General features: G+C 37.8%; 1 protein-coding gene across 4 annotated transcripts in view; it reads right to left on the bottom strand.

Annotated features, from left to right (window-relative positions):
* Positions 1-214: 214 nt before the first annotated feature.
* Positions 215-13,567, bottom strand: part of LOC112554184 (sodium channel protein 1 brain-like) — a 57,646-nt gene continuing 44,293 nt past the window's right edge. For all 4 annotated transcript variants that reach the window (XM_025221823.1, XM_025221822.1, XM_025221825.1 and 1 more), the window contains 11 exons: positions 12,300-12,437; positions 11,908-12,018; positions 10,958-11,228; positions 10,652-10,675; positions 9,918-10,015; positions 7,009-7,271; positions 6,328-6,496; positions 5,807-5,914; positions 5,281-5,418; positions 958-1,146; positions 215-765 (listed from right to left, as the gene is read on the bottom strand). In XM_025221823.1, the coding sequence (XP_025077608.1) occupies positions 598-765; positions 958-1,146; positions 5,281-5,418; positions 5,807-5,914; positions 6,328-6,496; positions 7,009-7,271; positions 9,918-10,015; positions 10,652-10,675; positions 10,958-11,228; positions 11,908-12,018; positions 12,300-12,437 (1,677 nt within the window). In that variant the 3' untranslated portion in view covers positions 215-597. The remainder of the gene's footprint in view (positions 766-957; positions 1,147-5,280; positions 5,419-5,806; positions 5,915-6,327; positions 6,497-7,008; positions 7,272-9,917; positions 10,016-10,651; positions 10,676-10,957; positions 11,229-11,907; positions 12,019-12,299; positions 12,438-13,567) is intronic.

The raw sequence follows: 13,567 nt of genomic DNA, 5'->3' as shown, positions 1-13,567 counted from the left end.
TTATATTAAAATGGTGAGTGAGATTTCATCAGACTGAAGATTTTTTTTTCCTTTTTATTGGTCATTTTGTTTTCTCTCAAATCATAACCAAGCCCTGATCAGTACCCAAAGCAGGGAAATCAATTTAGAGACAAGTGCCAGCAAGAACAGAAACACGTAGCAACTCTGTGCTCAGCTGGAGACAAAAACAAACAAAACCAACCTCTTAATATCATCTCCTTTTTGGACTTTATTGATGACTTTAAAAAGCAAACTGATGTATAACAATATCTTAAGACTCTTAAGATACTACAGCAGGCAGTCTGTAGTAACCATGCATTAAGCAGTTTACTAGAAAAACAATTTAACTCAGCTTTGCTATGTTATGCAAGAAAAAGTAGAAATGAGTTTCAGGGTGCAGGTAAGTTTTGACCCATCATCACAGCTACATATGACACTATGGCCAACCAATGGTATGCACTCCAACAGAGTAAACTGCTTTCTTTAGATTGAATGCACTTTTTTCTAATCTACTTATTTAATATAGTCTTATATAAGGTCGACTATATTCTATATTCTGGATCCCAGTTATAAACTCTTGAGTAGACAGAACAGCACCTAATCCTTGTCGTCTGAATGATCCGAGACAAGGATGTCAAAATAAATGTTGAGGGCTCCAGCCAAGTTGGAACGGAGTCTATGGAGGCTTTTGGACAAAATGCGTTTGTTGCAGGCTGCATAATGTTGGCTGTTATGAACTGTCAGCATCATCAACATCGTCATTGCCTGTCAAAATATTAATAAAAATAGCTTTTATTAGATGGGAAGGCCATTGCAAACAGGGTGACAGCTTTATATAAAAAAATACACATAGTAATGAAAAGGGAGTATCAGCTTTTGTTCTTGCTGAGATAATGAAACATCATGAACTATAAATTGTATGGAAGAATAGGAGGCATCCAACTTCCTGTCATTCACCTCCTGTGTTTTGAAGTTTCTCCAGGCTGTTTGCAATGTTCTAGCTGCCACGTCCTCCTTCTTTCGCATTAATGTGTTGCTGACAGGTTGCATGGTTGTACGAATTGGGAACATCTGTGAAAACTTGATGTTTATCTTTTCTAAATGGTCTTCCATTTCCTCACTGTCTTCCACATCAGTAATAACATTCTGCAAAATGTCAAACATGTCTCAAAGTCATAAAGAAAAGTTTTCTTCCTTTTTCTTATCACTGAAGATGCTACCCTGACATTAAAATTACCCTCTCATGCGCAGCGGAAAAGCCTGCCCCATTATTCTCACCCTGACAACCAGGTGAAGTGGAAAAATTTTATGAGAGTGGGAAGTCCCGAAGAATTTATTACATTATCACTGTCTGCAGTCAGAAATATCACGAACTTGTATTACTGGATTGCTGGCAGACTTTTCCAGTTAGCTACTAAAACGAGGCAGGTTTGTACAAAGTTTCCGGTTTAGTCACATTCATTGTTAAGGCTCGCCGAGACTAACACCGGAGAACTTCGCAAGAGGCTATAAGCGTTGGTCTCGGCAGACAGCAATCCACTTACACACGTCCGTGGAAACACCTTATGTGACATTTAGTCTGCTGTTAGCAATGATGAAAACAAATGGTCTTCTCATGGATTTCCGTATTTTAATTTTCAGTGGCTGAGGGAAACGACTTTTTCTTAATAGCGAAGACAATCAATATATGTCAAAATCAATTAATTAACCTGCAGTGTAACTTGTCAGGCAGAAATTAATATGCCAACAGTACTGTTATCATAGGAACCTTCACATAAAGACGTGTCCTGTCTATGAGTTGGTAGTATATGTGGATTGCTACCGGAATAAAAGAGTGCCGATAGCATGCAGTTCTGGCTCAAGGAATATGCGTAGGTAATCTGTGGTTGTTTTGGTTTGGAAAGGGGGAGAGGTCATGTGGTCAGTTGGCCAGTTAGCTTTATAGTCTGGAACAGGTTAGCGATAGGCGCCTTTCCTCGTACTCCAGCAGAAAACAACGGTCTCTGGGTGATTTCACTGCAGCAGGTCTGAAGGGGGGCACAGATCATTGCCTGCTGGCACTTATGATCTGGTTTATACGAGAAGAAAAGTGTATTGCAAGAGTAAGTTGCCGATCCTCCCACTCAAGTAAAGGAGTGGACTGCGTCGACCCTGGTCAACTGTGTTACTGGCAACAAGTGGTGCAAGTCAGCGGTTGGTAAATCCCACCATCCACCGGTCCAGCTTTTGGTCGGCTGCAGAGGACAGGTAAACGAATCATCGCCACCGTTCGGATAATCGCCGCTGTCATCCATTGCATGGGGCAGTTATTGCGAGACAGTGGCAGGCAAACATCTATGCCACGAGTCCATCAGTGGTGATGGTGGAGTTCTAATAACAAACGTCTGTCTACAATGCATGAAAAGGCAGGTAGCCGAGTGGATTTGCCATTTTCCTCGGCGAGAGGTTGAACCGACCACCTCCCAGGAGTGTGCAAGTGAGAACTCAGAGTCACAAAGTATTGGCTCAAGGATGGACCCTGTATCTGGGCATACGTATATGCATGTATATAGATATATGACACTGTTAACTTTTAATATTCGCCACTCTGCGTTCTGTGTATAACTATTTAATTAAATGCTAACCTTTTTTGTTTAATAATAATTATCTATTTAAATTGCTTTCGCGTCTGTGTTATCGGTTGTTTGCACGCTAGTGAAAGGAATTGACTGTTTGGGAGCGTGCAGACGTGTGAAATCAGGTAAGTGGGCGTACGAGGATGTAGGTGTGCGAGACTAGCCAACAGAGGTGTCCTTTCCCCACTCGGGCTATTTAGTCCATTCTCCCAGCAGTTTCGTCACAGATATTTTGCTGTTTCAATGTACAAGGGAAACAAAGCATGATTACAGATAGAGTTGCATTTTATATCAGCTGTTAAGCTAAAGACACAATGCTTATCTCAGTGAGAGATCTAACACATGTGAATTTATTTATCTGTTCTTCAGACTTCAGTAAAGACACTTTATAAAACAATAACTATCGGGTTAATAATGTGGGTGCATGCGTGTATATCTATATATGTCGTGTTCATTAAAGAGACAGCTGTGTTTGTTTTTCAAGGCTTTCACCACTTATACAGACTTATTTTTCCCTCACCTCCACTAATGAGAAAGCTACAAGCAGTCCTAAGCACCAACAAGACCTGATGGATTTATTCACCCAAAATGGTATCCCTTCTACTCAGACATTTTTTTTTCACTTGCTGTCTTTCCAAAACCACTGATGCTAAGATCGTGGAATTCAGCAACTGTTACTGACTATAAGATGCTACTTGAACTTCTAGTTTGCATATTGAAAGAAATAAAAGTTCCTTGTCTGTTTTATTTAATCTCATTGTACTTACACTTAAACATTTTAGCATTAACAGAATATTTGTTTTTCAGGGGAAACCGTTGGACTGATCTAAAGATCCTGCAGTAGAAGTTGGACTGTTTAGAAACCAGACAGGTAAAATGCAATATGGCTCCCAGCCAACAAACTACTGCCCTGCCTGATGACTTTTTCCATTATAGCAAGTTAGCTGGAGGACAGTACTTTGGGCACAATTCATAGGATGGTAAGAAATCGTACTGAAATGGGAAAGACTGTCAAACAAGTGCAAATCTAACAGCAGAAAGAATGGTCAAGAATATGAAATTACTTGTCAGTGTTAAATACATCAATTTTTCTTAATCTTTGTCTTAGGCTATTCATACATATCTTTTTGCGATCTGGTGAGTTTGGGAAGATTCATAGAAGTAATCAATTAATGTATGAGATTCATATGTTTATGAGACTGCTGCTGATTAAAATATTGTTGATTTTGGGCTTTGAGCATCAGCAGTTTTAGATGAAGGGTTTGTATTGATGCTTTGTATTGTCTGCTGAAGCAACTGGTTGAACCAAACAGTTGGTTGGCTTTTACTAAAACAAACAAACAAACAAACAAAAAAAACAAACAAACCAACCAACCACAAACAAACTACAACAACAACCACCACTTGGTGTATTTGCAGTTCCTTGTGTTTACATTGGGGCATACCACAGATAAGTGACAGTAAACACCAGAGTAATCGCTTAGATGTAAGCTCTCTGGTTAAACCAAACCGTCTTTATCATCTTCATCCGTCTTAAAGTTGATTAGGTTCTGTTCGACATTAAATGTGTTAACCGTTGGTTGGCCCTCTTTTTTAAAAAAAATGTTAGGGAGATAATCAGTGTGTCTCCTTATTCCTAATCATCTACAGTGGAACGTAGGGCCTCAGCTACATCGGACCCGGTTCTGAGCGTCCCTTTCCAGCTGCGTCCACCTCACTGTGGACCGATCTCCTCTCCATGTCTGTCTGGGTTTCCCAACCCTCCGCCTCCCTTGTGGGTTCCAGCCCAGAGCTTGTCTTATTAAACTGTCGGCTGGCTTTCGCAAGGTGTGACCAATCCAGCCCCACTTCCGCTTCTTGATGTCTTGTCTGGCAGGTTTTTGGTTGGTTCTCTCCCACAGGTCTGTACTGGAGATCTTCTTCGCCCATTTGTGATGTTGAGGGATGTGGCGGCAGACATCTGTTGCAAAGAAGTGTCTTAATCTTGTTGGTGATGGCATTTGTCACTCGCCATGTCTCAGATCCATATAGGACTGACTTTATATTTGCATTGAAGATGGGGATCCTGGTGTGCAGAGATAACGCCTTGGAGTTCCAGATAGGTTTCAGGGTGTGAAATGCAAGCCTGGCTTTGTTTATTCGGCTTCTTACATCTTCATCTCTACGCCCATCTTTGCTGACTCTGCTGCCAAGGTAGGTTGCACGGTCAGACTCTGTAATACATTCCCCATGTAGTTGGAGTGCGGCTTCTTGCTTGTTATTGACCCGCATTACCTCCGTCTTCTTGATGTTGATGATCAGGCTAATCATCACTGCTTCTATGAGTGTGGTCACACATTAATGTTGATGCATGAACTCCTCTCTTAAAGGTGGTACAATGTGCCCATTATGGTTTTTCCCCGGGGTGTCTCAAGTTAACTTCGGAAATTTCTTCCAACTCAGACACATCTGTATCATTTCAGGACTATTTCAACATCGCTAGTTAATGGTTAATAGTTTCTGGTGCCTAAACACTTATTCAAAAGAAATTCATAAAAATACATGGTGGTACATCCCTTTAAAGATAAAATTTTGTTAACGAAAAACAAACCAAAAACAAAAACTATTGGTTTTAGATGCACAATGCCATGCATATGAAAAATAGGAAAATTAGCAATACTTTTACCTTGACAAGAGCCAGCAAAATGTCTAGGCAATGTATTTTGTCGCCAGGCATTATAGGAAGGTTGAAGGATACTAAAGCAATCTCATTAGGTTTCTCTATACCAAGAGGTGGTTCCAGATCAGCAACAAAGTCTGAAAGCTGCAAATAATTTTCAAATTTTTACTACAGTAATTTGTCAAAATTGTCCTGGAGACACAATGCATGGCTCTGTAGTAAAGCAATTGTACCATTATTTAGCCTCTTCATTTAAATTACCCCTTCACTCAGCAGTGAAAACAATCTTAGTGATATAAATTATTGTGCATAATAGTCCTAAAAAAAAGTTCTGCAGCTTGTACAAATCTCATAAATTGTGAGGCAAAGTTAGTTTTCATATTTTCTTTTGCATTTGTGTTTATGTATGAGTGGCTTTTCAAGTACTTAATGATTTAATAGTTGCTTACTGTGGCTGTATGTAAAGAGTAAAGTTCTTTCAGGATATAGAGTAAAGCATAAATTGAACTCGTTATGAAATACATGTACTTGCCTGTGAGTAGTTAATGAACTGTGTAGCTTTTGGGTCATAAATCTGCCAGATCTGGTAGAAGACTTCAAAGTCATCCTCTGTTAAACCAATCTTGTCTTCTTTGTGTGCCTGAAATAAGCAAAGAATATTAGTTACACAAAGGTAAACATTACACTTGTAAAATCCCTTTATCCCCTTTTCCGCTTATTGCTATACTTCCCCGCTCATCTTCTTTCGCAAAATAACGATGCTCTCAGTCCTTGTTATTTAGCTCCTCTTGGTGTTTTCTGTATTTGTATTTATTTATCATCAGTTTATCCTTCCATTGTTCAGATGTTCTTTCTTTGTTCTTCTGTCCCTTGTATATTGTCCACGTCTCGTTTTGTTCTTAAGCGTTACGAGCATGCTCCTTATGAGTGTGAGTGTGCGCTATACAAATCTTGTGCTCATTATTATTATTACACATGGTAAACTTTTTTTTTAAACTTCCTCTCCCTTAGAAATAAACTAGTAATGTCTATATAAAGATAGAACAATATTACCTCCTCATAGTTTTCAAGAATCACAGCAATGAACATGTTGGCAACGACCAAGTAGACAATCAAAATGTAGGAAATAATGTAAGGAATGGCTAAGGCCTTCATGCCACAATCCCCATTGTAACTTGCCGCTATGCTCCCATTGGGCAACACACGATGGGTAGAGTTGCAGCTACACAAAACATGTATTACTAATGTAATACAGTGATTATTGTTGGTTAAGAAAGTCTACAAAATTCTAAACTATAACCATTTGGCATGAAACAGTTTTAGATATATGTAAACGAAAAACATCATTGAAGCTAAACTGTGATAAATAGTAACACTTCAAAAGACACTGAAATAGAATCTGAGGAGAAAAATCAAGTAAAAAATTAGTATCATCGGCTTCTTTGCTACTGTTTTTTGCCTGTTATAGTTCATTCACTTTGACACTCTGCTACAAAAGAAATTCTGCTAAAATGTACTCAATCTGGAAAAAGTTTGGTCATTCACTAATAGAGAAAAAGAATACAACCGACCATGCAGTTTATCTTAGTTGTGTTTCACAATTTAAGAGTTATCAATAGGGTTAATTACACTTGTACATCTGCTTTAAAAAATGCCTGTTAAGTGCATCCATTGCCATTGACACCTCTTGTTGTGTACACCAGGCAACTAAAACACACAATGTGGTGGACTCACTCTGGTTCCTCTGTCATGATAACATTCAGCACATCATTCCAGCCAGCTCCTGTGACCAGTGTCAGCAGCAATAGTGTAGCATTACTAATGGTGCGAAAATTGGTTAAATCTGTCTGGTCTCCATTTAACTTAACATTGGAGAAGAATGACACACCAAAGATGGCATAGATAAACATGAAGAGTGATAGTAGAGCCAAGATGTTAACTACGGCAGGTAGTGAGATCATCAAGGCAACCACTATTTTCCGAATACCTCTGCCAACCTGCACAATGAATGGGTTAATAAGAACTTTAAATAAGACTGGAAACATCTGTCACCAATTTATTTAGTTTAATTCTTTTTTTAAAATGCATAACACTATCAGACAGAAGGAATGTAAGGAACAGACAGACTATCTACAGGTCAACATTCACCTGAGCTGCATTTTTTTTCTCTAATGTCTAAAGAGAACTCGGTCCAAGATACTTTTCCTCCAAATCTGACTGGATATATCCCTTCTGTTCTCAAGATGCCTTCAAACAGCACCATGCACAGAAAGATGATTTCAGGATTGTACATGTATACACTTACGTTGTCAAGACTACAGCCAATAAGAGAACCAAGACCATGTGTTAATAAGGTGTATCTGTGGACAAACAGGATATTGTGAGTTTGACCTGTTTCTGTGCATGGGGATGTTTGTGGACATGTATCTTGCACAAAACTTTGCCCAGTCATTAGTTTAAAAAAAACGCCATCAAAAGACATTTAAGTGGAGCACCCCAAGATAATGCACAGGATGCCCAGTGCTGTTGCTGGGAACTTACATAGTCATTCATGCTCTTGTAGTATTACTCACCTTTCCTATTGCATTCCATTCATTCTGACAAGCTCCACAGTTATACATTCCAAAAAACAGACTCTGCCCTCATGCATCAGGGTAGCATGCACAATGTCTTTAGATTTACATAGATTACTTGTTCTGAATCTTTGTCAACAGCTTTTCATCTGTTGTTTGCCTTGTGCTTATTATTAAAGCCAAAAAGCAGAAAACTGATATTTGAACAGAGCATAACATAGGATTGGGTATCTTCTATGGATGGTGATATCAAAAAACAATGAGAATGGAGATAAATATATGTATGGTGCTTCTAGGCCACAACCTAGTTTTAAAAGAATTTGTTTCTATGGTTTTTCTCACAGCAGAAATAGAAAGGGTGGAGGTGGAGGACAATGTGATGTCACCAACTCAACCTGGACTCATGTACATGGCCATTACCAATTTACCCATGAGTTAAATAAATAGCTCTGACTTGGATAGGTATCTTGCAAGTTAAGCTAACAGAACACATTAACTTCTGACTCAAGTCATCTTGACCAGCACAGTGGAAATTCTTCAAGAAAGGTAAGATTGCATAAGGTCAAGAGTGAAGGGAAGGCAACATTTAAAGTGCCAAACACAAAAACTGCACTCTTTCACTTAATTATGTGTGTGCATGCAAGAAAAATGCATGCAGGACAACTCAATATATTCAGATTTTAACACACTGACATACTTCTGAATTAGTGTTCACACCTGACAATACTGGTGTGGGTGCTGGTAATGTAGTGTGATGTGTTTTATACTCCTTAAAGGACAACACAAGTGCAACATTTTTTCTTTAAGTTCATTTAAATATAATTCCCAAAATATGAGCATACAATTATGCTTAATTTTCAAGATATAAGCCGTCAAACATCAGAATTCTCATGTGCCACTAGGAAAGCAGAAGAAAAATTACTCTCTCTCCTACACTGGAGAGTTCTGCTGCATGCAAGTAAGTAGCTATAACAGCGAGTGTGGCGCTGTTCAGCAAATCTGTGCATGTCTTTGAGTCAAATGAAGAAGCATATCGCTCAGGTTGTGGTGTTCAAGAGGCAATTTTTTTGCCCAGAAAATGAAACAGCTGATTTTGGAATATAGCCCTCCACACTTGAACTTTAGAAGTTAAAAAATGAAAAGGTCCAAACCAAATTCACTTGACAGACTGGTGAGTAAATCTTCTCCAGATCAAAATTTAAAATTTAATGGGCAACAATCATGGTCAGTGCAGTTTACGATGTATTAATGATTCTTTGTTACTAAGTGGGTGTATTTTAGTTAATTTTTCCAAGTGTATTATTGTTAAAAATGCATTTTAAATGTATGTTTGTCTAAGATTAACTCTTGTAATTTTCTTATTTGATAGAGGGTTAATTTCCAGCATTGCCTTTTTATTTTATAGTTGCAACTGACTGCTGATAATGACTTTTTAAAATTATTTAAAGTATAACATTATAGAAATTTGATACACATTTATCTTGTACTTTTTACTTACTCACACATGTTTCTGTTTAAGCTTGTAATACGTTTATCACCCTCAAATTTGTTTTAGCTGTTTCAAACACGAACATCAATGGTTAACATTGTTCTGGAATTGGTTGCCATTATCTTTAGGATTCTCTAAATGAGACAAATTCCACTTGAGTGTTGAAGAGAGCATTCAGCAACACCCCACTTATTCCTAGTCTGTTTTCTTTTACCGAGGATTGCATCTTTTCTCTTCCAATTCAGCCCATGCAGGTGACGCTATTTTTAGAAATACTACCTTTCATCACTTCCTGATTTCTCAACGAATCCAGGTGTGATTAAGATAAAGATTTTCATATAACATTCCTCGTGCCTCTTCATCATAAAATACCATCGGACTGTGTTTTTATGATACTTTATGCTCTATTTCTATTTTACTGAGCTCTCACATTAATTGTGAATTGTGAATCTGACTTGATAAACATGCAATGCTTTGTTCAGCACATTCAAATTTGACACAAACAACTAAAATAAATAAAAATATATCCTGAAATATATGAATACATGCAAACAGTGGCATTCCAAGCAGAAATGAATTACCCTTGTGAGCCTAAGGATGCGAGTTATGCGAAACATGCGAAGTACACGAAGAGAAGACATGTCCATGCTAAAGGAAACCGAAGTTATGATCTCATTATCTGAAAAGAATATTTTAAAGAAAAATGCACAGTTTATTAATTAACTGTTTCTCAATACTGTAATAAATAAAGCCTAATGTAAACAATATAGGCAATATACTCTTCAATGTGTGGTATCCCCACTTCTATATCTTTGCTTTTAATATACATCACACAGGTTTTTGCCTGAATGTAAAATCCTTATTGAAGAAGATAGCAACTCTTTATAGGCTCTTTCTGTTTTATGACATCAACAATTTTTCTGGAACTCTGTGAGCAAAACAAAAATACCCCAACAAAATATAGCTAGAATAATCACTGTGCCCAAGCTAAATTACCCCGCCAAAAAATACAGGTGTTACTGTTATTAGTTATTCAGTGCTGTGTCTGATATACTTCGCTGTTTATTAACTCCACTGTCAACCATCCACTCCAACATCACCCTCTTTCCTTTTTCCACTATGTTCCCTTACGGCTTAAACACTGTTTTTACTGTCTTGTCATTTATGTTAATCTTATCCAGATTATCACTAGGCACAAAGAACATCATCATGTGCATTACAAGATTATGTTGTCTTCGTCATCATCATGTAAACTTACTTCACTATAAATAAAGCTGGCTACAAACAAATGACTAGCACTCATCATTCAACTTACCTGTCAAGATCTTTGATATTACACCTAGAAGCACACAAAAAGCAAGAAATGGCAGTTTATACATATCTAGAACAAAAAATCTCATACAACTAATGCAACTCACTATTTTAAAACTAAAAAAGAGCAAAATTTGTTTCTATTTGAAATGCAAAAGAGAAAAGCAAAAGATAAATTTCAATCGCACAAGAACTGGACAATGCCTTTCTAGCTATGCATTTACAGCCACATACGTATTTGAAAACTCTTATTTTTTTATTCTTCAGTTCCCACACTATTAATTAGATGTTTTATATAAAAAAGTCTCACCAGCTACGGATAAGACAGCCACAGTGAAGTCATACACGTTCCAGGGTACAGTAAAATAATGTATCTGCAGTCCTAATATTTTCATAATGGCTTCCAATGCAAAGAAAGTAGCAAAGGCAATATTAGCAATGTCCAGGATCTGGGTCCAGCTGCAACTACTTTTGTATTTGTGAGAGGCCATCATGCCCACTTCAACTACCACCACTATCATCACCAGTAAATCAAAACGCAAGCTGAGAGCCAGGTCAAAGAAGATGCGCAGAAGGTAGCACTGCCCACAAACAGCATTACTAAGTATAGTGTGCAGGTATGTAATTGCAACACATGAACATATATGTACACATGTACATTTACACATACATTACTTCCCATGATTCATTTGTACCATATGTTTGGGGCTATTTCAAATGTCTGACTTGATTTAAGAATATAATAATTTTGTCTCAATTTATCTCCAGCTAGATGAATTTGTTTAACCAAACATATATTTTGTACCAAAAGGAAAGAATATAATTAGAGGTCTAGCTGGAGAAGGGGATAGATGAGGAGACAAGTCCTAAAGGTAAAAAAGTTCCAAAAGTTAGTCTGAGGTCATGGTAATTTTCCAGTAGGTTGGCTTGATATCAAGCATGTCCATGGCAGAATGCTTCTATCCAGGTGAATAGAAAAAAAAACAACCAACCAGCTTAGGTACAGGCAGACACTACAAAACCCAAATGGAAGAATGCAGATATGCTGGCTATAGGGGATGTGAAGTGACCAGTGCAAGGCAACTATGTCAAAAGAATGCTGATCATAATTGTCATGTTTCAAGGTCTTCAAGAGGCTACAATGAAAACCTTAACTGGTGAAAAAATCTGAAATAGCTTATTGTGTAAAGGAAGCTATGCATATCTTACAGTCATCTAGTAAAGTCAACGAAAAAAAAAAACTATCCATATTTTTCTCACCTGTGGTTCTTTAAATCTCTTTGATGGCTTCTGGTTGGCCATTTTCTTGAGAGTATTGTACAATTTTAACTGGTTTGGGGTCAGGAAAAAAGTAGCAACACTGCCTTCATACTGTCATTTGAAAAATGCAAAGCACTTAGAAGACAGTAACAATGCTGTTGTATCAGTTCCCATCACTTATACCCACTCCCATGTAGTCACTCCCTCTTCCCCGCTTCACTACACACACACACACACAAATGCATTTACCCATCACCTAACTTTTGTAACCTACTTCCTACTTTTTCTTTAAGTTTTCTGAAGATAAACTTAGAAGTACCTTACTGTAGTAAAAACCAGGTCATAAAAAGATACAGAATTTCTAAGATCTTAAATTTACTTTCCACACATACCTTTCTCTTTAGTGCATTAAAGTTGTTAATGATGACACCAACAATAATGTTCAGAAAAATGAAAGACCCACATATGATGAAGGCAATGAAGAAGAAATAAGAAAACGGAGAATTCTCAAAGATAGGTTGTTCATCCACCTGTAAGTAAAAATACTGATCTTTCATCCCAACACACTAACTTTTGATCAAATGTTTAACAATAACACAAACAAAAAGTCTATGCTGATATTGTGGCAAGAAGTTATGTGATAAACGCAAAACAAGATCCTATTATTTTTACATTGAGTCTCTCATGGAAGCCCAAGCAAGAACCAAGAACACTAAGATTCCATGAAAACCTAGAGGATCTAAACAATCACTAAACTGATGGGTTCACAGTTTTCATACAGAGCTATACTTAGAAATTGTTAACAGATGCATTAGATTATGTTATGCTTTCACAGGAAGATTGGGAGACTGTACAGTCACCTTCACCTTCCCTGTTTTATGTATGTTCCCTGTTTTACCCGTGTCTCTTTTTTCTCTCTTCTCTTCTTATTTAGACTGCAAGAATAATTTATCTTTCTTCTGGGGAATCAATTAACAGTTAATGTCTCCCCAAATCCTAGTCATTTGACCTCTGCCAGTCCAAAATGTTCCAGTGGTACAGTTCTGGTTAATGGGCAAGTTGTTTCACTTTGCCGCATGTGTAATGTACTGACATTCAATGTACCAATGGATGTTCTTCCTTTTAATGTTATATCTGCCTTGGTTCCAGTAGCACATTTTTCAAAATTTCTATGCTGGAGCTTACTGGTGGGGTGTGTGGTCATTGTTTATTTGGGCCTCAACCGATCCTGCATGAAATTTTTATGGATTCAACAGCCATAGTCCTTTCTTTGGGCTTATACACACTTGGTAATCTTCCTCTTCAAGTGAACCACAACTGAAGAGTTGGTTGCAAACTCATGTACCCTGAGCTCTGGATGGTACTTTTGTCAACGAAAGTCTTCTCTCACTGATGCTTTATTAACTTTATGATTTTCTGTAGGGGTTTGCTTCCTTAGCTCTTATCTTTCCTGACATTGTCCACAGGACAGTGGGATCATGCTCCTTTGGCTTGGCAGGGGAGGGTGGGGTAGTAGGGTTGAGAATGATGACATTTCCTAAGTGGAGGTCTGTGTCAAATGCTCTCCATCATCGGATGGTGCAAAAACTGCGGCACCATGTTAGGAATAGGTAGGCAGGGATTATTGCCCTTACCAGCGTGTGAGTGTGGTTGCTGCGTC

Source organism: Pomacea canaliculata, linkage group LG13, assembly GCF_003073045.1.
Source record: "Pomacea canaliculata isolate SZHN2017 linkage group LG13, ASM307304v1, whole genome shotgun sequence".
In the NCBI taxonomy this organism is placed as follows: domain Eukaryota; kingdom Metazoa; phylum Mollusca; class Gastropoda; order Architaenioglossa; family Ampullariidae; genus Pomacea; species Pomacea canaliculata.
This window is presented reverse-complemented; position numbering and strand designations above follow the sequence as displayed.